At 36.6% G+C, this 27,464-nt stretch overlaps 1 protein-coding gene and 1 pseudogene across 1 annotated transcript in view; one reads left to right on the top strand and one right to left on the bottom strand.

The window, feature by feature from the left end:
- The window catches only part of ELAVL4 (ELAV like RNA binding protein 4), a 139,075-nt gene extending 135,281 nt beyond the window's left edge, over window positions 1–3,794 (bottom strand). The window contains exon 1 of the mRNA XM_016120426.2: window positions 3,687–3,794. Within this exon, the coding sequence (XP_015975912.2) occupies window positions 3,687–3,704 (18 nt within the window). The 5' untranslated portion in view covers window positions 3,705–3,794. The remainder of the gene's footprint in view (window positions 1–3,686) is intronic.
- Window positions 945–1,063, top strand: LOC118605043 (annotated as a pseudogene).
- Window positions 3,795–27,464: the final 23,670 nt, after the last annotated feature.

The following is a 27,464-nucleotide window of genomic DNA, read 5'->3' as shown; positions in this document are numbered from 1 at the left end:
ATGTTTACTACAACATTATTTACAATAGCCAAGATATGGAAACAACCTAAGTGTCCATCAATAGATGAATGGATAAAGATGTGGTATGTATAAACAATGGAATATGACTTAGCCATAAGAAGAGTGAAATCTTGCCATTTGTAACAACATGGATGGACCTAGAAGGTATTATGCTAAGTGAAATTAGTCGGAGAAAGACAAATACCATATGATTTCATTTATATGTAAATTCTAAAAAACAAAGTAAACAAACAAAACAGAAACAAACTTAGTTTTGTAATTTGTGTGTCCCCCACTTTCAGCTAATATTTACTGAAAACTTCTGGTTTGTCTCCTTTTTACCAAGCTTTCTAATCTGCCATAGGCTGAGAAATTAAAGAAGTAAGCATATATTAGAACTCAAGTTAGAATCAAAAAGCTTGAGGGAGGGTCCATGGAGCTTCCCTGTGAGTAAACAAATTAATATAGTCTTTGTGGTATATATTTTTGCTTCTCAAAAAGTTTTTCTTCTATCATTTTGCCTGTATTCCTAAGAATTAATATTGAAAAGTTTATGACCATTATGTTTGAATAAGTGAGATTTTAATTTTGTATATTATGAATTATTGGTTTGTCTCCACTTCAAAAACTTTCATAACATCTTTAGACATCAAAATCTATAGTGTTGATTTCTGACCTCCAAAAGAAAGATGTGTATGAACATGCCAACTTTAATAATAACAGGTAGCATGTATTAACATTTACTATGTGCCTGGTACTGGGCTAAAAACTCTTTAGGTATCTCACTTAACTAGCAACAATGGGAAGAATTTATTGAAAGCAAGGAAAGGGATGCAAAATCCCATTGACCTTCAGAACTGTGCTTACTGGATGGATACATTATGCAAATGAGTAGTCCTGGATCAAATAAAACATTTTAATCTAGTTTTTAAAAAGCTAGTAGGGTCTACAGCCATGCCACCCTGAAGAAGCCCAATCCCGTCTGATCTCGAAAGCTAAGCAGGGTAGGGCCTGGTTAGTGCTTGGACAGGAGACCACCTAGGAAGACCGGGTACTGTAGGTGTAAAAAATAAAAAAATAAGGGATTGTAAGCTGACAAGTCCTTGCAATCTGTGAAGCAAAGGTTGCCTTGCCTAAACAAACAAACAAACAAACAAACAAACAAAAAAACTACTAGTAAAAACTAATACTGTATGCAAGTTCCAAATGAAATATAATCTCTGCACAAGGCAATCATTCTTCTCCATGGACCATCAGTCCTGAAACCAATCTGATAAATTAGAGCGCCTTCTCTCTACCTTTCCTATGACCCAACGTGAATTTATGAAGATATGCATATATGCAGAGGGGCCTCTGGAAGTGAATCACTAGATTATACAGAATTAGGCTGGTATGTCAACTCACACCTCTCAAAAGATATGTATTTAACACATTTGGAAGTTAATTTTTTCAATTAATTTTATTGAGATATAATGCACATATAAATAAATGCACAGATCTTAAGGGTTGAGTTTGATTAGTTTTGACAATCAACACCCCAATCAAGATATAGCATATTTCAATCACTTCAGAGGGTTTGCTTGTGCCATTTTGTAGATTGTCTCTCCCCAACTATAGGTACTTATTTTTAAGCAGATATAACAGCAGTAATGGTAATAGTTACTGTTAATGGATGGTTAACAATAGGAGTATTTACTGAGTACCCACATTAGGCACTGTACATATACAGTACTCCATTTAATTCTCATGTCAAAGCTTCATACTGTCCCCGTTCGTCTATTTGAAATAAAAGACCAAGTGGTGGGGTAGGTGGGAAAGAGGAATAAGAAATTAATTATTCAAGGTCATATAACTACTAAGTGGTGGGATCAAACCTGAATCAAGAATATCTGAATTAAAATGCTAAACTATATCACCTCTACACAAATGTTAAAGAGTGTTCTGTTAATTCAAAACACGCACTAGGTAGTGGAATTAGGGAGGCCACCAGCTCAGACTCACAACCCCACCTGTTAAAAATATACCCAAGTACTTTATCTTAACAAGCAAGAAAAGGTTTCAGAGGCTAATGCTAATGATTACTAAAGAGGATTACTTACAAGTTCTTCAACTGAAAAACCTGCATGTAAATCCCTCATATATTTCTAACGTAGTTAGGAAAGAGGGAAAATCTTCTGTATAGGTGGGTGAGTCACAACCCCATCAGCCCCGAGGACCAGTTAGTGCTTTAGAAAATGAACGGTTCACTTGCTCCTGGTCAACAACAGCGCCACAGTCCACTCTACTCAAGAGCTACAAGGTGAGGCGCAGTGCAGCATTGCACTGTCAATTATTGGGGAAGCCAGGAGGCAAACATCTGGATTGAACCTTTTGATTCCTCATTACATTAATTTATTCAGTGTTTTAAACTCAGCCCCCTCACATTTACAAAACACTTCACACAGACTACTTCCCTCATGAATGGAGCTCCATTCACATCTCACTTAAAACATCAAACTCATTCTGAAATGACTGAGGTTAAAGCTTGTTCAGTGTCAATTTGCAAGTATTATTTAAAAAAAAAAAAAACCTAGGCACACAAATGCAGGAGGGTAATGTAAGGCAGCCTCTTTAAGATCTACTAAAATAAAGCAGCTATGTAAGGAGCACAGGTAGGCCTTTCAGGAACCAACAGGGTTGGTGCCAAACTGTGTTGTGGAAATGGGTATTTGATTCCTCAGATGGAAGATTTTAGAGGATTACCACCCTTGAGCATATAAGCTAACATCTTGGGAATCAATATGTCTCATTTTCTCCCAAACCTTGGAGTTGTTTTCTAGGAGTCCCTCCCCTCGGTTTCCCTAAATCCCTTAACATATGTTGGGGGAGGGGAGGTTTGCTCCCTTTTGCAAACGAATTGTCTCTGGCATGTTCAAGACTTCAGGACCTGTGTTTACTAAATTCTAAACGTTTGACAACCCCCAGCCCGGAGAGAGACAACAGTTACAACATACAAACATTCCCTCCACAACACCTAAGCCTCCTTTTTCCTGCACTAAAAGAGCACTGCTTAGTGCAACCGAAGCGCCCTCTCAATCTCATCTAGAAATATACCCCAAATCCCAGGTCCACAGCAGGCTGTAATGGAGGAAAAGCACTGGAGGATGCTGCTTCTCGACAATTAGCGGGAGTCACACAGGGGACACCCTGAGGATCCGCTCTCGCTCGCCTAGCACCCTGGGGTCCCGCTCGCTTGAAGCCGCCTGGACTTTTTGGCGCCACCAGATAGTTCACCAAAGCTACTCTGAGGGCGGCTCTGGAAAGGCGCGGGGGGAGTGGCGCGAGGCGGCGGCTTTTTAGCCCTGAAGGGTCGACAGTCGCGGGGGAGGAGGCGCACGCCGATCCAGGTTTCGGTTGTCTCCCCTGGGGCGCTGGAAGTCTAGGGGAGCGGGCAAAGGGAGAGGCCAGGACCCCCTAGCGGCCAGAGCCGCCACACGGACGACGGAAAGGGTCTCCGATTTCCCAGGCCGGGGGTGGGCGGGGGCGACTCCCTCCTTCACGGGTCCCCACCTCTCCATGAAAGTCGAGGTGGCGGGACTGGACTGCGAGAGCAGCTGAGTCGCGGCCACGTGCCCGCGCGGCCGCCAACGCCCGTGACAGGATGGGCGGGGCGTCGGGGGCGCCGGCCAGGCCAGAGGGGCGGCTACCTGGTTCTTGAGGCGCATCTTCTCTGCCGCGTGGTCCCGCCAGAGGTGGCGGAGGCCGAGCGGGACGCGGTAGGCAGGAGGATGTCCACGGAGTCGCACCCGGCTCGCTCGCTGTCTTGCCCGCCCGCTCAGCGCGGCGCGGCTGCTTCGCCACCTCCGCCGTAGTCGCCACCGTCACCCTCACTGCCGCCTCTAGGGGGCGTCTCGCGTGGGCGACGGAGGACCGATCCTTGCGAGTGAAGTTCCCAGCGTGGCTCTGGTGCCTAGCTCCGGGTTTGGCATTGAGTCCATGCTCAAAAAGTTGGGTGAATAAATCTTCTCTCTCCTCCAATACTGCTACCCGTGCTTAAATTTTAAATGACTTGGCTTCTTTGCAGTCAAATCCAGCATCATTCGGATGAATGTTATTGGCAAAACACTGTTAGGCCCTGAAGCTTTACAAACGTGACCAGTTTAGAACCTTTAGAATCAATCTTACCCTTTGGGCAAAGGCATATTTGGAAAGTGGCCTGGCGGGGAAGGTGGGCCCCTTAAGTGGATCCTTTATGCCATGTTTGGCCAGTTGATTGCTGTCTAAGATGTGTCCAAAGTGAAAAATGGAGATAAAGGTCGATATCACAAAGCCCCAAACAAAATGAACAAGACTTTTGTGCACTACGATTTAAGGTGAAAATGTTTGTTAGACTTCAGTTACTCCGTGGCTTCTTAAACTGACCACCGGACTAATACTTCTGTGGTTTAGAAGGCCACAGAGTAACTGAAGTCCAACAAACATTTTTACCTTAAATCAGTGTTTTTAGGACTTGATCCATTAAGACCTTCAAATAGACTCAAATAAAGTAAAAAGGAGACATAGGTAGGAAAAGATTTGGAATGACAAAACAAATTTGATGTTGGTTTTATTATAATAGCTATTGGTTACTGAGCACTTACGTGTGCTTTCATGAATTATTTAATTCGTTTTAAATGATTTAATTCTTAGTTCACCTTTTAGATTGAACAATCGCTAATGGCTAAAAGAGCTGTTTTCTCACTGTCCTTTGACCATGAAATACAAAAGAGTTTTGTTCCTGGGCAGGTAGGGATATACCAACTCGAAATTTTACTAACTGGTATCCTTTGACCAAGAAGTTCTACTTTTATAAATTTATCTTAAGGAAATAATCATTATCGTGTTCAAAGACTTAGCTCTATGATTGTTTACTATCAGCATTCTTTGTAAATAATCTTTAACGGTCAACAAAGGGAACTGATCATCCAATGGAATATTCTTCAGACATTAAGAGTGATGTAGTCGATGAATATTTATCAACACAGAAAGATGCTCACAATATATTTCAAAGTGAGAAAAGCAGGTCACAAAATTCTATGCTCAGAATGATCCTGTTTTTGAAGAGGCAACAGTGACTATTTTAGAAGACAGAATTTATGAGTGATTTTTATTTCTCTCTCTTTTTCTGTTCTGTATTTTTTTTAATGTCAAAGTAAGTATTTTTTTCATTTTAGATTTAAGATTTGTTTGAATACATCACTATCTCTGATTATTATCAACATACCTACAATGAACAAAGCACTATGGCAAGGGCTAGCAGGTAAGAATTCAGTACACTTTAGCGCAGTGAAGAACATAGTCTTAACCATAGTAGTTAGTTAGGGTATTAACTAGACCTAGGTTCCAAATCTTAGCTCTGCCCTCTTTAAGGTATGCCATCTTGGACAAGTTACCTGGGTTTTTGAAGCCTAAAAACAGTAATAATAATAATAATAATAATAATAATAACAACAACTAACATTTATTGACAGCTTACTTTGTGCTAAGCACTGTACTAAGTAAGCACTCTGTATGTAGTCTCATCCCTATATTAGCTGATGAGAAAACAGGTTTAAGATGAAGAAAGTTAAGTAACTTGCCCAAGTTTACACAGCTAGATAAATTCTCACATCATAGGGTTATTGTGAGGATTAAATGTAAGGAGGTACTTAAAGCACTTAGCCTAACACACTGACAGATTAGATAGATAGACAGACACAGATAAATAGATGATAAGTAGACAGATATACACATCTGATACATATCATTTTTAATAATTTAGGCACAACCTTTATAGCAAGTTCTGCTCTTATTACTCGAATCACCTCTAGGTGGTCTCCCACCAAATACTAACCAGGCCCAACCCTGCTTAGCTTCTGAGATCAGACAGGATCCGGCTTGTTCAGGGTGGCGTGGCAATAGACTCACATGTCACAAATTTTAAGTTCTTTTCTACACTAATGTAAAGATTTAAGTATGTGTTCTTTATTTTAAGATCTGAACATATCATTATTTAATGCCAAAAGGTTATATAAATGCATGGCCTATCAGAATTCATAGTAGGAATCTTCCCCCATATAAAAGAAACCCACATAGCATTTACATGTGCTTATCCTACTAAAACAGAAGTCAAACTCAGACACAAGATATACAAAAAATACCAATTCTTTCTGTCTTAACTTTAAAAAAAATCAGTTCAGCTATGAATTCTTTGAAGAAAAGGATCTGGTGTAGTTAGTACTTTACTGTGTCATGTATTCTCTGGATTAATAAAGTCTTTTGAAAATAATTGAAAAATTCCACACAGATAAAAAAATAAAATATCTTCAATTTTATAATCAGATATGTTCAGGTAATACTACTTATGAAAAATCTCATAAAAAGAGCAAATCACCCAGGATTAAGAACCATGCTACAGGAAGAAAAAAAAACCAAACTGTTTCTCATCAGTTGAAGATATCTTTTAGGCTAAATATACATATTTAAATTAAATATAATGAAAATATTAATTTTATCAGCAAAGTATTAGTTATCTAAAACAAGTGTTTCGGAGTTATGTTAAATTCTCCAAAGTAAAATGTTAATTTATATTCCTTCCCAATACAAACCAAAAATAGAATCTGTGATAATTTTATAATTACAAGTCATTTTGTGGCTCTAGGATAGTCAACTTCATATAACAAAGCAATTAGTAAGAGCATGGAAACTTACTTTCCTCCTTTGAACGGCAATTCTTGTATTAAGAGTAATGTTATTTTTCTTTAAAAGTCCTGAATCTTCACACAAAGGCATTACAAGCTCATCATGCACCCTAATTATAAGGGCACCTGTGTTTCTTTGTTTATCTGGTTGGTTGGACCTGACGATTTGATTTGTCACACACCTCCCCTGTCCCGCCCTATTTCTCTCTTAATGAGAACAACTTAACAACAGCATCTGTACAACCTCCAAGGCTCAAATAATGACTGGGGGAGGAACAGGGGTTATTAGTTACGTTGTTTGCTTACCATTCATGTAAAGGGCTAAAATTCGGAGTTAGTAAGCAGCAACTAGGAGGACAGATTGACTTTAAAACAGGCCAGATGGTTCAGAGCATGAGACCCCACCCCACCATCCAACTCCGACTTCTCCCACACCCCAGGGTCCCCATGACTCCCTCTTCTCCCTGCAGAGGCAGTGTGGTATTAGATGGAGTCAGATGAATCCCACCTCTGTCATCAGGAGTCCTGTTCACCAGTTTCTTTATCTTTCTGAGACTCAGTTTCTGTATAATAGAGATAATAGTACTTACACATAGGTTGTTACGAAGATGATTTTTAATGTTAATGGAAAAAGTATGTAAAGTAACCACTCAATACAAGTTTCTTCTCTTTCTCCTTTCTCTTCTACATTGGGAATATTCAAAAAAGGCTCCAACTATGCACATCCACAGAAGGATAGTCATGTGTAAAGGTATAAATATTTGAGAAATTGGGGGATTTGATATAAGATAGAAAAAGCATCTATTATCTTCAACATCAACATCTTCTGAAATGGAAGGAAAGAATCCCATTCATTCAGCAGGTATTCACTGAGCACCTACTAGGTCTAAGGCTCGTGCTAATACCACTGGTAGTAGATTTGCCTTCTGTCCTCATGAAGATCACACCCTGAGAGGACACAGGTGAGGAAATGACAGGCAGTGACAATACAACATAACAGTATAACAAGTACTAAAACATAGAGAGGTACCAGGGACTGAGAGCACAGCGAAAGGGCATGGAAAGTAGTCTGGGAGAAAAGGAGGTAGGTGAGAGGGAGGGTTTGGGAAGATTTCCTGGAAAAAAATGATTCCAGAATTGGGTTTTGAAGAACAAGCAGAAGTTAGAAGGCAAAAGACTAAACATTGAAGCTTCACAGAGGTGCCTTTTAAAAAAAGACCAACTCTACATAACTGTGAAGTATATGGTATATTCCATCATCAGAATGAGACTACATTGTAATGCCATTGACTGTTATGGATATAACAGAATTTGTACATTTTCTAATGTTTCATCACATGAGATTTAACTGAGAACAATGAATAAGCACTGTTTTCGAGTAAGCCAATGAGCATATGTTCAGAAACATTTGATTAGAGCCTTTGCTCTAACAGTTTCAACTATTCTTAGTTGCTCTTTAACAGTTGCAGTTTGCACTTAATAGATTCGATAATTAATTGCTTAGTAGTAGAAAATAACTCACACCAATCATGACATGCAGGAAATAGTAAGAAAAAGAATATTCAGTCTTCACGTAGGTTTTAGTACTGGGAAGGACCTTAGAGAGGTCCTTGAGGTCCTCTTCATTTTACAGGCAAGAGGTTAAAGGTCCAGAGAAGCTCAGTGATCTGCCCAAGTTCACACAGCTGGTGAGAAGAAGAGCCAGGAATGACAGTTCTCAAGGTGCTCTGCCCATAGCTCTTACTAGTGGCAATGCTACCATTTACTGGACATTTCCGGTGTGCTGATGTGATAACTAAAATTACTATTATTATTTCATTTTATTGACATTTCTAATCTAATGCTTATGCTTGAATCCTCTTAGAATGAATCAGGAAATAAATAATTTTGAAAAGTAAATATTTATTGTCTAGATACCAGGGAATAAAGGAACAGTGTTCACATAGAGTTTCATTAGCTAGCTGGTTAATGAGTTTCTTTCAAAGCTAACTTTAGTTTTGTACACATTTTCAAATTTTGTTTCTAAGATTCTCCTCTAGGAGTTTTATTTAATTCAATTTGATTTGACAAATATTTATTGAGTCCTTCTGATAGGAAAAGTGAGTCTTTCTTTTTTGTTGTATTTTCTCTGGATGTCAGTTTTCATGAGAGGCTGTCACACCAGGAAAGAGTACAACCTTGGGAGTCAGACAAGCTTGGGTTCAAATCCTAGCTCCACAACCGTCTCAAGGATCTTGGGGAAGTTAACTACTTTCTGTAAAATGAGGGTGTTAAATAAATCTACCTTAAATGGTCATTCTGTGGATTAAAATGAATGAAATAAGTAAATAGAATCTGCAGATTATTCATATTCATTAAGCTAAGTAGCATTCTATTAAATTTCATTTATTATAATGTTTGGCAGATTGTATTATCCAAATGTGGCTACAACAACATTTCCCAAACAACCTGCTCATCTGCAATGTGACCTTGCTATTCACAAAGAGGGGAATCTTGTTCTCCTCCACTTAAATCTTGGTCACGCTTAGTGACTGTGGTCACACTATTCACTGTCCCTTCCTTCCAGCTGATAGGAATGCAGATGTTATGGTGGGATCTGACTTACAAGTTGACAGGACACCAAAACAGAAAGACCTTGGGATGGGGATGACTATATAGGTTTTAGTGTATTGTCATTGTAGCCATGGACTATATACCCAGGCTTTTAATGACAGAGAAATAAACATCTATCTCATTTAGCCCACTTATTTTGGGCCTTTCTGTCATAACAACCTAACTAATATCCTAACCAACACAATTAGAGATGCTATAATGAATCTAACATGACTGACAGAGCAGGTACTCAATATTAAGTAGGCAGTACATTTCAAACACCAAAACAAACTACTTCCCTCCAGGACATAATCTCACCTCTCTGGGTGATTTTTATACCTGGCTAATGGACCTCTTCTGAATAGTCTTCCTTCTGTCTCTGCCCTCTGAGTCATAAAGAGAACAATAGAAATTTTTTTAATCACTTAATCTCACCAATCCTCAAACTCCTCATCTCCAGTGATGCCTTTCCTCCATTTCAGCCACTTATTTTTACAGTTGACCCCAGGTTTTTTCATGACACTAAATGGCTCTACCTGTTAAGTTTTAGAATTCCTTCATTTTTCTCTCTGATTCCTGCTCCTGGTCACCTCTCTTACTCATTCACTGCTATCAACCCAGTTTTCATTCTCAGAATGTTTTTCACTCCTAGGTCCTATGCTGTGTACCTAGAATGATTTTCTGACTGGCATTTCTACTGAGCCTGGACTATATAGTCAGCATTTTCTCTGCCACCCTAGAATCTTGCCCTATCTCTTCATCTTCAGCCATTCCCACCTGGTCAGTCCTAGCTTGGACTCCCATAGCCCTGTGCAGTCTCCTATCACAACTGTTGTCACTCTGCTTTGTCAATCTCAGTTTGTATGTCTGTCTCCCCACTAGACTATGAGCTTATCGAGGTTGGAGGCTGACTTATTCATCTATATAACTACAATTCCCAGCAAAAACACATCTACCAATTGGAATGTCCCAGTGAGTGCCACAAAATAAACAGAAAAACAAAATACTGATTCAAAGACTATCAGAAAAAACTCACAAGATAGCATGTAGACCTCTCCCTTCACTCCCATTTCCTTCTCACTGATTCAATGGTCCTGGCTGCCAATGGGCTTACACCTAACTCTTCAAGGAGCAGGTGCTAATTCAAACAGACTCATTAACAATCTTGGGGGCTCCTGTACTGATTATAGTGGGTTTTTAACTCTATCCAGTTCCCACAATTCAACAGCTTCTGTTTTTAATCTATAATGGTAGGATCTAGAAGAGAAGGATGGAATCTTGTATTCTCCCACATCACCCTATGTGTCCTCCTCATATTCCAGAGAAAAAGAACCTGTTTAAAAGCAAGAAAATACATTAAATCAACTATATAAATTGTGGTTCACATCTCACAGTCTATTTGTTCTCTGGTCATGTAAATGTTACAAATTTTTAATCAAGGTAAATCTAATAACAACAAAAAAATTTACCAAGCTACTACTAACCATGACAGAATAAGCACCACTTTCCCCAGCCATATAGTTTCCAAGATACTTCAGCAATTTGAAACATGCCTTTCTTCTTAAACATTATGAGGCCCAGGCCCCATAAGGTTCAGTTTTGTTTTGTTTAGTGTCTGTTTTCCCCATTTCTCTTTGAACTTCACGAAAATGGAACTCTATTAATTATTTCTTGTAAGCCTAGTTCTTGGCAGAATGCAGATATTTAGTATTTTATTATAGCACATAAATTTAGAAAACACGAAATTTGGAGGAAGATAGACCTGCCAGTTCTGGCTCTATCATATACTAATCTCTACGTGCCTAGATTTACTCTTCTGGTGCCCCTCTCATCCCCTGTTTAGCCCACCGTTGTGGTCTCCTCAGACTTTCCTGTATCTTCTCCTGCCCTGTACAGACTATTCTCACAGCAGCCTGAGCAAGCCTTTCAAAAAAACGTGATAAGCCACTGCTCTGCTCAAAGCGGTTTTGCATTACTTATGGGGCAAAGACCAAATTATTTAAAAAGGCCTTTCTTGTCCTAGCTCCTGCCACTTCTCCCAGGTTACCGACCTTTTAACTTGTACTGTATTTCACTTCCTTGAAAACACCATCATCTCCCTTGCCATGGAACATTGCATATTCCGTTTCCTTTGTCTTTATGCTCTTCCTTGAGGCTTTATTTAGTTAACGCCTATCTTTTTTTTCAGCTCTTATAGTGATTTCTTTTACTTCAATCATCACTTTCTCAGGGAAACCTACCTTTTTCTAAGCCACTTGGTAGAATTTATTATTTCGATAATTTTGGTAATTTATTGTTTGATTATTCCTTGATTAATCTCCCTTTCTTCCACTAGATTATAAATTGTGAGGATCAGAATAGTATTTTCCTTCTCTCTTTCTAATTCAGAGCCTCCTATGGATTAATCAGGCTTTTGCTATGCATTTAACCTACATTATATCTAATGTCATAATGATACACAAGGTAGGTCTAGTGTGTTTTATCGATGATGAAACTGAGATTCAGGAAAGTTAAATAACTCAGGTAAGGTCATAAAGCTAGTAAACGACGAGGTTAGAATTTGAATTAAGGTCTTTATAGTGCCAAAACTAGTATTCTTTCTTTTTACACTGTATTGCTTGTGACTAAGGAAGCTTTTAATTTTTATTATTTTTTGTTTAAAAAGGAATTGTCTTAATAATATGTTAGCTGAATACTAAATTTCTTTCTTGATAAGGAAGATGGAAAGAATTAGGTACCCACATGACTATCTTTAGAAAAATATTACTTGCCTCCATATAACTTTCTTTTAAAACAAATATTAATGACTTAGTTTAGTCTATCTAAATTCCTTGTGTCAGATTTTATCGTGTGCATTTATATGTTTACTATGTTTTTATTTTGCCACAGAGTATAATATTTGAGAAATAAAATTTGCCCAGGAAAGGCTGAATCAGACATTTGAGATTTAGATACTTTAGCTGAGGTTTACAGAAATGCTGAGGTTTAGGGAAATGCAATTGTTGTAAACCAAGTAACTTTTATTCATGACTTCCTCATGTTTTTTTATTTCTACTCATTACATCTTTATTATCAGTTTGAAACAGATTTTTCCTTTTGTATCTTGTTAGTTTTATCTTCCCGGAATTTGTTGTAAGGAAGTAAATTGTAGATTCCACTTTGATTCTGACGCCTCCCTGAACTTCAAAGGTAATATTCCCTCAGAGAGAAGATTGGATTCTAATTTTTTATCTCAGAAAATTATACAGGCAACATATTTGAAGTAGCATAGTGGAAAAATCTAAAAGAAGAAACAAATGCATGAGCTCTCATTTTAAAGAAGGTACAGATAAAAAAGCAGAAGAAGGAAAAAAAATGACTATACAAAGAGGACAGGCCTCCTCAAGCTTTCAATGGCAAATCTAACAAAGTAACTTTCTTTCCATTAAGGTAAAAATTATCTTGAAGGAAAAATGAGAACTGACTATGATTTTCAAGAGACAGGATAGAAAACTATTCTTACGATAGTTTTCCTTCCAAAAAAAAAGAGTGAGCTCTCTGGAAATATCTTTTAGATCCATATTCCCTATTGCATGTGGCCAAGCTCTGTCCCATTGGAAATACAGCTTTTATTTGGCAAACACAAAACCAGAGAGGGGAAGCATAACTTCCTACTCTTTAAGTATAGGCTGCATCTGATGGCATCCCCTAAAGAACATAGTAAAGAAAAAAAGAAAGACTTTCAGTAGAGAAACGTAACAAACGCTACTTCAATGGTGCAGGGAAAACTGGAAAGCCACCTGCAAAAAGAATGAAACCCCAAAAACCTGAAAATATTTATCTCCAAATACATATGCACCCTGCGTTCACAGCAGTATTATTCATGGTGGCCAAGACATGGAAGCAACCGAAGTATTCTACGATAGATGATTGGATAAAGAAGATGTGGTACATATATACAATGGAATTTTACTCAGCTGTAAGAAGAGATGAAATACTGCCATTCGCAACAACATGGATGGAACTTCAGATAATTATGCCAAGCAAAATAAGCCAGACAGAAAAAGTTGAAAACCACATATCACTCATATGTGGGATATAAATCTAAAAGTAACCAATAAACAAGACAAAGAAACAAAGACTCATTAACTATACAGTGGGTTACCAGAAGGAAGTGGTAAAAGTGATCAAATATTTGGTGACGAAAGGAAATCTAACTATGGGTTGTGAACACACGATGCAATATATATACGATATACTATTGAATTGTACATTTGAAAATTATCAGATTTTGTCGATCAATGTCACTCTCAATAATTTTTAATTAAAAAAAGCAGCACTACTTCAACCAGATGATCAAGCCCAACATCAATATCATAAATCATATCAATAATACATACCTTTGATATGATATGATAAAAATGGCACTTTACTTTTCCAATCCTCTTCCTCAAAAACCATAACCACAGTCTAATCATGAGAAAAATATCAAATTGCAATTAAAGGGCTTTCCACAAAATACTTGAGCAATGTTCTCCAAAACTGTCAAGGTCATCAAAACAAGGGAAGTCCGAGAAAATGTTACAGTGAAGAGCAGTCTAAGAAAACATGTCAACTAAATGTAATGTGGTATCCTGCATGAGATCTTGGAAAAGAAAATGGACATTAGGAAAAACTAATGAAATCTGAATAAACTTTGGACATTAGTTAATAATAGTATGTCAACATTGGTTCAGTAATTGTAACAAACGTACCATACTAATATCAGATGTAAATAATTGGGGAAGCCAGGTGCAGTGTATATAAGAACTTTATATACTATCTTCTCAAATTTTCTTTAAATCTAAAGCTGTTGTAAAGTAAAATCTATTTAAAAAACAAATCAAAATGCTTGTAAGATCATTTGAAGAGCTTCCATGGATTTTAGAATGTAGAAACAATGAATATTACATAATAAGGTCTAACATTTGTACAATGCTTACTTGTTTAGGAGATGTCAATATATACTATCTCATTTAATTTCTAAACCATCTAGTAAAATAGATGCAATCAATTACTCCTGTTTTATAATTATGAAAAGTGAAGTTTAGAGAGATGAGGTGACTTTCAGGAAATCAAAAACTAATTTTTCTATCAAATTTATTACATCTCTATTTACTGGCCCCAAATGTTAGCAACAAAGAAGGCAATAACAATACTAGGGTATTAATGGTTGATGAATATAAGCCAAATGAATAATTCCTAAAGTCTTTCCTATTTGTCCCCAAATAATGTTTACCTAAGATCTTCATTTAGGCATTGATTAATGACATCTTATTGGAAAAAGTCAATGAATTGTATTTGACTCTGACAACAAAGATATGAAATGCGTTATCATTGAGAGTGAACAGTAATGTGCATGGGCAATAGTTTACCACTCGTCAGAAAACGTTATTTATTTATTTTTTTTGCTCTGCACACTTTAGGAATATGACCTTTACTCAAGGCTACTTTAAACATCTCATTTGGTTTTTTAGAGTTTGCTTATAATGGATGGTGTTCTGTACTTTGAACTGGGAAAGTGTTCAAAGACCAGCAGCGGTTTGGGGATGGTTTACAAAGCATTCCAGCTGTGGTGGCCATATGCCACTCCATCTGCCTGTATTGTGTGGGTATTGTTCTGCAGTGTTCCATAGCATGCCCACTCTTGCTTTTGGATTACAAACTCCTTGGGGTATGAATGTGGTTTTTTGTTTGGACCGTTTTACCTGCTGCAAAGCAACTCATGCCTTATCTCCCTCCAAATGCAGAAGAAATGTAGCTTTTAAATGGCAACTGTAGGAGCAATGAAAACATACATATTCAAAATTTTATCTTTTGCAATCAGTTTATTGTGGGGCAGGTAGAGGGGGAACTACCACTTAAAACATCTGCCAAGACACATATAGCGACAACAGTAATTATTGGATATTATTAAATGTAGTTATGTGAGACAAACTCATCATACAGAATCTATCTCTAATCCCATCAGAGAAGGTGGTTTCTAATTATGGATCTATCTCTAATCCCATCAGAGAAGGTGGTTTCTAATTATGGATCTTGTTAGATGTCCTGATGGGTAAGCTGCCAAATCTTAGTTGGAGAGTGGGTGTGTAAGGTAGGCGGACAGGGCATACACTGAGAATTTTAAAGAAGAGGACTCCCCAATATATATATATTTTTAACTTCCTGCATTGCTGGAAACTCTACTGGAAGGATAGTCTAGATTATTTTGATCACCTTTGGGGGCATTTAGAAAGAGGAGTTTTTCTCATCTTTGGGGCTCAAATCATTTGTAGGCCTTCAGAGGCTATACTCAACTCCTTCAACCACGTAGAGCCCATTTTCTGCTGCTCACTTTATTGTTGAGTCATCCCAGATTATCTGATGTTTCCTGAGTACTCAAGCTATGTTCTTTCTGACCCTCTTTCTCACATCTGTTTCCTTTACCTAGGATTCTTCTTTTCTTCCATACTTGTTCTTTAAAAATCAGTTCACATTTTACCTTCCTCTAGGAACTCTTTGATTATACCCCAATTCAACTGCAAGTTTAGAATAGATGCACCGTCTTTTGCTTTCCAAATACTGGTATAGAGAGCTATCGTGGTTTTTGTTTGTCCATTCATTTACTCAATCGTACATTTAAAAATATCTATTAAATACCTACTATGTGTCAGAGCTGTTCTGGCTGCTAGAGATACAGCTGGGAAAAAAACAAGTAAGTTTCCTGCTCTCATAAGGGAAGGTCAAAAAATAAGTAGGCAAATAATTAAATAGAGTTTATGATTTTAGATAGTAAAGAAAAAATCAGGGTAATGTGGTAGTGAGTGACTGAAGGTGGGGGCTATTTTGAATGTGTGGTCAGGGAAGATTTCTCTCGGGAGGTGACATTTAAAAAGAGACCTGAATGTGAGAGAGCAGATTATGTGAAGATATGAATTGCAGTCTAAGCAGAGGGAATAATGAAGGCTGCAAAGGGGAAACAAGCTTGAGGGTTTGAGGAACAGTAAGTAGCCTGAGTGGCTGGAGCATGGTGAATGAAGAGGAATGAAGTAAGAGGTTAAGATGGGAAAAGCAGGTCTAGCTAGGTCATGTCGGACATTAAAGGCCAGGGAGAGAACTTTATGTGTTGACGAAGCCAGGATTTGTTCCTAGACAAATACTAACACTTGTACTAACACTTGTGCCTATCATAATATATTACCTATACATATTACATTCTATAATATGACAATGGAAAGTAAAATTTCTAGGCTGTTCAAAAATATGTAGTTGAGATGTATTAAAATGTAATATGAATGTTTTGGAAAAAAATAATCATATTTATTAATTAGAAAAAGAATATACAGTTCCAGTCCCAGTATTAGTCATTGATCTAGTTTGATCAACTCAGTGAGGATATAGGTTTTTATCAGGTTGAACTATTCTTGAAAACTGTTGAGAACATCTCAATTCTAATTTCAAATTTATGTCACTGATTGTGATAGCCAGGGTTTTTTTTTTTTTGTATATTTTATGAAAAGAGTCATGGTCTACCATTTCATTACATAGCCATAAATTTACAGATAGTTCTTAGATTTATACACTAGCATACACAATTTCAGGCATACTGTGACATTTTCCTGGACAGTTAACTTTCATATCAATCATTTCCTTTTAAGACTAATAGTAAAGATGCTTATTAATTTGGACATATCCTAATATTTGCACTCCAACAGCAATTCTGGAAATTTAGGTTCATTGACATTATCACCTGTGAATCTCCTGAAATCGTCACTCCATTTCTACCATGTAACTATATCTCTAAAATGTTTTATTCTTTTTGAGCACTGGAAAATGAGGCTCTAGGTCTCATGTTCATGTGTCTTCATTTTCTTGAACAAGTCAGCAACAGCCGTGTTTCATTCCCTACACTTTCAAGCTTATTGTGTTTAGGTATTTGTCACAATTGTAAGAAAATCTAATCTTAATGAAGGTGGGGAACCTAGCAAAATGTGCGTCTTAGAGTCTTATAGCTCCAAGTCTTTTATTTTAGTTCTTCAATAAGTTTAAACAATCAGTCATCGGATGTCATTAAAAGAAACTGTCTATACCTTACTTTGTCTTCTTCCAAATACCGTATAGATAAGTGTCAAGTAAGGACATGAGCACGAAGAAAATTGGAGAACTTGATCTGTTCTTCCATTAAACCACAGATAACTCGGCACAGCTAGTTCATACTACATACTTTTTCTGAAAGAGGCATGAAGCCTGTGATACACAACCATTCTCTCCTGATAGAAATAAAATGTCAAAAACAAATTCCCCCTTTTTCTGCAGGTGCCCCATCTGTGACAAGTGCTATCAGCTTTTCCATGTTTAAACTAAACTTCTCAAATTTCTTCTTGGCAGATGGTTAAGCTCTATCAGTTCATGTGCGTTGGCTAATTGGGTAAAACATTTTTCCTGTAAATATCATAGCCAGAATGTTGGGAAGGGTATTATGTGACATGCACTTGCACACCCTATCAGTGGGAGCATAAAGGGAGGAGGTCTTTGGGGAGAACAATTTGTCAATGTGTTTTAACAGCCTTGAAAAGTTCACCTCTTCTGATCTAGTGACTTCATGTCTAGAAATCGAAACCAAGTTGTGATCAGAGATGATAATTAAAGATATATTTACAAGAATGTTCACTGCAGCATTATTTATAACAACAAAAACAGTAGGACTTGACTGTCTAAAATATACAAGAAGAAAGAAATGATTTAATTAGTTATGATGCATCCCTAAGATGGATATTTTGTAGCAACAGAAATAGTGTTTTCAAAGAATACTTTTTGACATAAAAAATTCTCATGAATTAACAGAAAGCAGAGAAACTCCAGCATAAACAATATATAGTATAATATCTTAATTTTTAAAACAATAAATTTATATATAGGCATAATGCAATCTCTAGTCCCAGCCCCACTGGAATCACTAAATATTAGGGAGTTTGGTGAAGTCTGACCCTTTTTGGACTCCTCTGTCCTCCTTATCTCACCCAAATAAAGAACTACACAAAGTATACAAAGTTCCTTACAGAAGTAGCTCTTAGCAAGGAGTAGGAGAAACAGACTGGAACTCATCATCTTCAGCAGTCTCTTTTATGGAAAAAGTGAAGTTTTTCTGACTTGGGCCTTCAAAAACAGAGTGGCCTATGTGAGAATGTCTATCCATGGGACCTTTTTTTTCTTCTTAATTTCCCTGACCTTTTTACCCTTACTTCTATCTTCTTCCAAGTCCCTGAGGCCCATGGTTTCATTCTCTCCTTTGGGAATTCTTCTCCCCATTTCTGAAGAAACATAATTTGCCTCTCTGACCTTTAGTATATACTAGTTTGGACCAGTTTTCCCTCAGTCTTTACACTTAGTCATTGCTATTCCTTAGAGAAAGATAGCACTTCTGACTTCCTCATTAGTTCACCCAAGAAGTAATTACATCTCACCAAAGGTGAGCGGTGTGACATTTCATGTCTCTTGGAGACAATCAAGATTTACCAGGGACAGCTTTTCCTTTCTATTGCCATGTGTTTATTCTTGCACCTTTCAGAACAGTAGCCCCTGGCATTACCATGCTAAGAACCTAAGAACCGTTGGTGCTCACCTGAGCCTAGTTTGTATTTCATATCCACCAGATGAGCTGTCAATGGCTCTTCTTCTTTGCTATCCAGCTTGGTGTCAATTATATTCTCTTTAATGATACCGCTTACCTTCATTTAGCAGTAGAAGGTAATAAGGGGACAGATTTTTCAGCTTAAATTGCCACAATGTCTCTTTCACTAGGCTGTGAATTTCCTCAAGCCAATACTAAGTCTGACCCATCCAGATACCTCCCATTTCCACCATTATTGGTAATATACTCTGTCTATCAAATCAGGTTGCCTTTATGTTATTGATATAATTTGAAAGTTTAATATGGAAAAGGGTGGGAGCTTATGGAATATATTGATGAAGAGCATGATCTTAAGAATAAAGACCGGTTTTGAACCTTAACTCCACCACTTACTAGCTGTGTTACATCAGGCAACTTATATATCCTCTCTCAGTTTCCTGGCTAGTAAAGTGGAAATAAAACCAGTCTCATGGAGCTATTGTGAGAATGAACTTATTAAATAGTGAAAATTATTATAGTAAATTATAGCAGTTTCAATCTGGAGTATTAATATGAAGAAAAATGGTTGAGATGGAGGTGTTTTCCTGAACAGAAATAATATATTTCTTTTAAAATACTTCTATTGTAAAATGAAACGCAGATACAAAAATTTATAGCTTTATGAGTTCTTATAAGGTAAACATCCTTCTAACCATCAGCCAGATCAGCAGAGCTTTTGTAGCTGCTCTAAAAATCCTTTTGTGTGCCCTGTCCTAATCATAGTCTCCTACTTATTTTATAATGATCAATTGTATGTGTTTTTTTTTAATGGTTTTATCACCCAAGTGTGTATCTCTAAACACTATAATGGAGACCTGCACATTTTTAATTTAATATGTCTCCACAATTGGAAAGAGAGATAAAAGAAAATAAATGATAACTCAAGTGATAGGTGCAATTAAAATGTATATACAATGTAGAGAGGTAGCGCATTCTACTAGTTTAAAGTATAAAATCTAGGCACAAGCTGCCTAGGCTAATATCCCAACTTTGCCAATTATTAGCTCTTTGAGCTTATCATAATTAACTTTTTGGTTCTCATTCTTCTCATTTGTAAAACAGCAATACTAATAATACCTATCCAAGTACATAGAAGGAAAAATACAATATGTTTTTCAGAAAATAAGAAACCAATTTACTAAATGTTCAATTCAGGAATTAAAAAAGAGGGACAGAGTAAACGCTAAGAAATAGGAAGAAAAAATAAACACAGAAATGATTGAATTAAATAATGAGACATAAGCTTCCAATTGTCTTTCAATAATTTTTTTCCTTCTCTCCTTTATTAAATTGAAAGCCCCAATTTTTAGACAACCTTAGGCCAAGATCACTTTCATGGGCACATGCAGTCACACAGGGTACAGTGCTTGGAAGGACCCAAGATTAGTTTAATGCTCTGATATTACCATCTTGAAATTTATAAAAATATTTGAACAAGGGGCCCCATATTTTTATTTTGCACTGGGCCCTGTCAGTTATATACCAAGTTCTGATCTGGGCATACGAATGGCCAAAATAGAGCCTCATTTTCCATCCCTTCCTTAGCTATGAGTGCTTTTATAAGTAAATTATGCTCAATGAGATGTAAATATAATTTTATGTGCAACTTGTGGTATGTGTTCTTAAAAGACATTCCTCCTTCTTGCTGGCTGAAATACAACCATAGTGTATAGAACTCCAGTAAGTCATCTTGGATCATGATGGAAATCATGTAAGGCGGAACATCAGGATAGACATAATTTGATCCCTGACACTTAGAGCACCATTAACATCCCTGAAGCTACTCTAGACTTTTTCAACTTAAGAAAAAATAAATATTTTATCTCATTTAAACTACTGAAATTTTGAATTTTCCTGTAGCTTATATCTGAACTTAACTATAACTAACTGGAAGAAAGAGAGGGAAAGAAGGAGGGGGAGAGAGAGGGAGAAAGATAGAAAATGAGAGAGAGAGGGAGAGAGGGACAGAGAGAGAGAGGAGAAGCAGCAGCAGCAGCAGCAGAAGAAAAACTTTAAAAAGATCCATAAAATAGATATATCTTTGGTAATGCCAATCAAGAAAAAAATAGAAATAAACAAAATTTGTAATAAAAAGAGGAAATATATACAGACACAAAAGAGATTTTAAAATAATATAAAAACTTTAAAAAACTTAAAACAAATAAAATTAATTTATTTTTGAAAAATACAAAACCTCAAAACTGGCTCAAGAAAAATAAAAAATAATGACCATTAAAGAATTAAAAATAATAAAAAAGTTCTCCCTAAAATTCTCTAGGCTTACATGGCCCATTTTATTTTCTAATAGAAATATAACTATTTTAAATAAAATAGCTAACTGAATCCAACGATGCATTAAAAAAACTATAATCAAATAGTTTTTATCTCAGAAATGCAAAGATGTTTTAATATCAGCAAATCTTTCAATTTGTTTCACTACATTAACGAAGAAAACAAAAATCTTTGAAAATTTCTTCAATTTGACAGACTTTCTGTCAAAAGCCACATTTAACGCAAACATTTTAGATGCAGTTCCTTTAATATGAAGAAAATACAAGAATCCTAGATATAAAATACTTTTTAACATAATACTAGAAGCTCTGGCTAAAGCAATAATACAGGAAAAAAGACATACATTAAAAGGATAGGAAGGGAAGAGGCAGTTACCGTTTTGCTGTTAATTTTTCCTATAGATCAAAAAAATTGAAATAATCAAACTATGAGATATAATATGAGAATTTACTAAATTTTACAATTATAACTTACAAAATCAATAGCATTTGTTTACATGAGTAAAGCAAGCAGAAAAAATTATAGAACAAGATACCACTCACAATACTATAAAAACTATAAAATATCTAAGAAGTACATTTTAATAGTAGTGCCAGGGGCTACCTCTCCAGTACTCTAAAATTTGAGATGAGACCTGACTGTAGTAAGTTAGCTAGGCAGATATCTGAAAAAAGAGCATTCTGGGCAGAGAAAACTACAAGGACAAATGACTTTGCATCATTGATTTCTGTCTTCTTTCCAACATCAGAATATTTTCCTTTCCGTTGAATTTAGTCATGTTCTAAGATTTCAGTACTTTATCCAAGTTAAGAAGAAATTCTAGGATAACTCTTTTACAGTCTTGGCATAAAGCATTTTCTTAAAAACAAAACTTAGAAGTCAATTAAGAAAAGACCGATGACATTTCTAGAAGGCCAAATGAACAAGCAAAGTAGAAATACAAATGACAAGCTAAATTAAAAAATATTTTCACCTCTCTTCTCCACCTTGCCTCCCATTTCATCTGGCTCACCACCTGCCTCCTCTTCCTTGATACTCAGTTCAAAGGTCAATTCCTCCAAAAAATCTTCCCTGATGCACACCAAGGGCATCCTTCTTTGATGCTCTTACACTTTTCTGAGAATATCTAGATCGCTGCTCTTACCATATTCTTTGGAAACTAATTGTAAACTGTATTTCTCTGTGTTAATCTTTTCTACTTAATTCATTTATAAACATCAAAGGCATGGGGTTTTGGATGTGAATGACATGAGGTAACATAGGGGAATTTTTATTAATATCATTCCAGCCTTCCTTGGTTCTGCTGTTCTCTGTGCAACTTTTGTGTAAGTTACTTAAACTATCTGAATCCCAATTTCATTTTCTGTACAGAATGATAACATCGATATCAACTTTACAATGTTGGTTTGAGAATTAAATGAGTTTGTGCATGTGAGAAATGTGATTATAACTGGAATATTTCTCTCATACGACTCATACCATATTGCATCTAACTCAGTGCCAGGCACATGAAAGGTATTATTTTAATAAATGTTTACAGATAGAGTGAGTGAATCTTACAAGGAATATTTTGTGAGAAGGAAGGCACCCTGTCTTGTGTGGTAGGTGGGTAGCTGTTTATGGAGAAAGAAACCTCAGGAGATCCTTGGGGAAGCAGAACTCCCGGGGACACTCTGAATGGTAGCAAGGGAAAATCAAATGTCCACGTGGGGGCACATTTCTATCCCACTTCCCATGCCGTGTTATTTCATGCCATGAAAAAGTCTCTGAAGACTTTCAACCAAAGGGAAGTCTCTGAGGACTCCAGCAGGAGTGAAGAAGTTTACCTTCCCTCCTGAACTAGTTCCTGAAGAGGAGCTGACACACAGAGCTAAGCCTAAACCTGTCAGCAGTGATTTTCCCAGGTGTTTGATCTCCTCTACACAGTTGGCATTTATCTATCCATGCTATCCAACAGAACTTTCTGCAGTGATGAAAATACTCTATACATATATTGTCCAATACAGTAGCCACTAGCTGCATGTGGTTACTGAGTACTAGACATGTGGCTAGTCTGACTTAAAAACTGATTTTTAAATTTTATTTAAAATGAATTGAATAGCACCAATCTACACAAACATGTCAGTTCACTTTTCAAATTACCATTTGATGAGAACCTTCTATGTGCTACATATACTTTATAGATTATTTACTACACAGACTTTTGATTTTCCTGGCTCTAATCTACTGGCTACGCAGCAACCAGAACAGCTGACCAGGTCTCTGATCTGCTTAAAAACTTGTCAATGGGTTTCTATCACTTACAGGATCAAGTCTTGCATATGAGTCCTCCAGAACCTGCCCTTACCTATCGATGCAGTCACTCCTGCCTTGCTCTTTGCCTCAGATACACTATCTTTTTTCTTCATCCATGCTTTTTTTGTTGTTTCAACCATCATTTCTCCCGGTACCCTATTTTCATTGCCCAGCTTACTTCTACTTGCCCTTGAAAATCAAATGCTTTCTCTTCTGGGAAGCTTTCCCTGAGCATTTCTTTTCTTACCCCATCTACTCCAGGCTGGGTCATATACTCTTCCTCTGGGCTTTCCACAGCCTCCCATGCTTTTCTCTATCAAAACACTGATCATGCTGGGTTTTAATTACTGATTAAATCTCTTCCTTTCTGGAGCCTAAAAACTAGTGTTATGTTCACCTCTTTATCTAGTATCTGCACAGATCCTGCCTCAGAAGAGAGATCAAGGAATGTTTCAGTGACTTATTCTAGAATGCGTTAGTGCATACAGATGCGAAAATCCTAAACTAAATACTAACAAATCGAATACAACAATACATTAAAAAAATTATACATCACGATCAAGTGGGGTTAATTCCAGGGGCACAAGGATGGTTTAATATACACAAATTGATTAATGTGATAGACCACATAAATAAAATAAAGGATAAAATTCATATGATCATATCAGTAGATGCAGAAAAAGCATGCGATAAGATACAGCATCCATTTATGATTAAAACACTTAATAAAATGGGTATAGAAGGAAAGTATATCAACATAATAAAGGATATATATGACAAACCCTGAGCTAATATCATATCTAATGGTGAAAAAACTGAAAGTCTTTTCTCTAAGATCAGGAACAAGATAAGATTGTCTACTCGGAGCACCCTTCTTCAATGTAGTGTTGCAAGTCCTAGCTAGAGTATAGTCAGGCAAGAGAAAGAAATAAAAGGTATCCAAATTGGGAAAGAAAAAGTCAAACTGTCACTTTTTGCAGATGACATGATTCTCTATATAGAAAATCCTAAAGACTCTACTAAAAAACTATTAGAAACAATAAACAAATAGAGTACAGTTGCAGGATACGAAATCAATATGCAAAAATCCATAGTGTTCCTACACACTAACAATGAAATTTCAGAAAAAGAAATGAAAAAACAATTCATTTTGCAATTAAAAAAGAATAAATTACCTATATATAAACTTAATGAAGCATGTGAAAAACCTATAAACTGAAAACTATAAGACATTATTAAAAGGAATCAAAGAAGACACAAAGAAATGGAAATATATTTTGTGTTCATGGATTGGAAGAATCAACATAATTAAAATAGCCATATTACCCAAAGCAACATAGATTTAATGCAATCCTTATCAAAGCAAAGTCCCAATGGAATTTATTAAACAAAGAAATTGAACAAAAATCATCAGATTTGTATGAGAGCACAAAAGACCAAGAATAGCCAAAGCAATCCTGTGAGAAAAGAGTAAGGCCAGAGGTATCACACTGCCTGACTTCAAATTACACTACAAAGCAATAACCAAAACACCATACTATTGGCAGTAAAACAGACATACAGACCAATGGAAGAGAATTGAGAGCCTGGAAATAAACCCCATATACATGGGCAAATAATTTTCGATAAAGGAGCCAAAATCACACAATGGAGAAAAGAAAGCCTCTTTGTGGTACCGGGAAAATTGCAAAGCCACATGCAAAAGAATGAAACTAGACTGCTATATTTTACCATTCACCAAACTTTAAAATGGATCAAAGACCTAAATATAAGACCTGAAGCAATAAATCGCATTGAAGAAAACATGAGCACTAAACTCATGAACCTTGGATTTAGAGAAAATTTTGTGAATTTGCCCTCAAAGGCAAGGGAACTAAAAGCAAAAATAAACAAATGGGACTGTATCAAACGATAATCTTCTGCATAGCAAAAGATACCATTAACAAAACAAAGAGGGTACCAACCAAATGGAAGAAGATATTTTCGAACAATGCCTCTGACAAGGGGCTAATAATATCCAAAATATATAAAGAACTCATACAACTCAACAACAAAAAAAAAAAAAAAAAAAGGACAGAAAACCTGAATGGGCGCTTCTCCCAAGAAGACATACAAATGGCCAACTGATATGAAAAGATGCTCAACTTTTTTGGATATTAGGGAAATGGAAATCAAAACCACAACGAGAAACCACCTCATACCTGTTAGAATGGCTATCATCAACAGGGCAAGTACTAGCAAGTGTTGAAGAAGTTTGTGGAAAAGAAACCCTCATACACTGCTGGTAGGAATGAAAATTGGTGCAGCCACTATAGAAAAATGTATGGAAGTTCCTCAAAAAATTAAGAATAGAATTACCATATGACCCAGCAATCCCTCTTCTGGGTACCTACTCAAAAAATTTGAAAACATTTATCCCTAAAGATATATGAACTCCCATGTTCCTTGCATCATTATTCTCTGTGGCCAGGCCATGGAAACAACTGAAGTGTCCTTCAATAGATGTTTGATTAAAGATGTACATATTTACAATGGAATATTACTCAGCCACAAGAAAAGACAAAATACTGCCATTTGTGACAATATGGATGGATCTTGAGATAATCATGCTAAGTGAAATAAGTCAGACAGAAAAAGTTGAGAACCATATGATTTCACTCACGTGTGGGATATAAAACTGAAAGCAACAAATAAACAAGACAAACAGAGACTCATGGACACGGATAACAACAGTTTAATGGTTACCAGAGGGAACAGGGTTGGGGGAAGGTAGGTAAGGGTAAAGGGGTCAAGTATAAAGTGACTGAAGGTAGCCTAACTTTGGGCAGTGAACACACAATGCAACATATTATGATATATTACTGTACATTTGAAACCTATATAATTTTGTTAACCAATGTCATCCTAATAAATTTAATTAAAATGTTTTCATTAAGAGAAAAAATATGTGTTGGGTTCTGTATTTACTGGATTCATACCTGTCAAATGCATTTTAGTCTATCATCCATTTATGACTTAGAGCACTTTTTGTGGTAGGCAGGGCCTTTGTTTCAGTTTGTTGGAAAAGGAAACCGAGACTCAAAGACTATAAGTGATTTTCCAAAGATTATAAAGCTTTAAGGTCAGAGTTTGAGTAGAACCTGGATCTTCACACTTACTTTGTCTACTTTTCTGTATTTAATGAATCTCCTTTGTCCTTCTCAGCTCTCAATGACCTCTCCCACACTGAAATTCCAACAGCCTTCATAATCTTTACCAGTTACTAGGAATGATTTGTGAAAGCCTATGTATTTTTATCTTGATGGTTGTGTTGACATGGCTTGTGAATTTTAAACTGCTCAAATGTGAGGGATATTTCTGATGGTTAGTTTCATGTAACCTTCTACGGAAGATTTTTGTGGTGCCCACACCTTATCCCTAATTTCAGTGCAGGTGAATGAACTACTCTATTCACATTGCCAGCAACTGATTCCAAAAGTTTTCTGGTCTCTCTGCTTTTCCGTCTCAAGGCTTTCTCTCAAACTCTAGAAGGCTGCTTAGCCCTGAGCAAGCATAACAAGGAAATGTAAAAACTTTTAAGTTGGGGGATGGAAGATACCCTTCAGCCAGTGGGGATGGAAATTAAGAGATAAATGACCCAGCTTTCTTGTTCTTTAGTGGGACAATGCTGAGACACATTATATATGGTTCTTCAGAGGGTCTCTAATGAGATTAAGCCCAGTCGTCTACACACATTTTCCTTGGCTCCCCCACCCCCTTCCCTCCTAAAATGGGGGTGGGGGGGCAGTGGGGGGAGTGGACTTACCTCCTAAAGAAATAACCAGAACCTGAGTCCCTGCCTCAGGCTCTGCTTTTGGGGAACCCAAATGAAGACACAACATAACTATACTGGAACTTCTTTAGAGACATTTTTCTCT

This window comes from Rousettus aegyptiacus, unplaced genomic scaffold, assembly GCF_014176215.1.
Source record: "Rousettus aegyptiacus isolate mRouAeg1 unplaced genomic scaffold, mRouAeg1.p scaffold_m13_p_1, whole genome shotgun sequence".
Classification (NCBI taxonomy): Eukaryota; Metazoa; Chordata; class Mammalia; order Chiroptera; family Pteropodidae; genus Rousettus; species Rousettus aegyptiacus.
The sequence above is the reverse complement of the archived record's forward strand: the minus strand, read 5'-3'. Positions and strand labels throughout refer to the sequence as shown.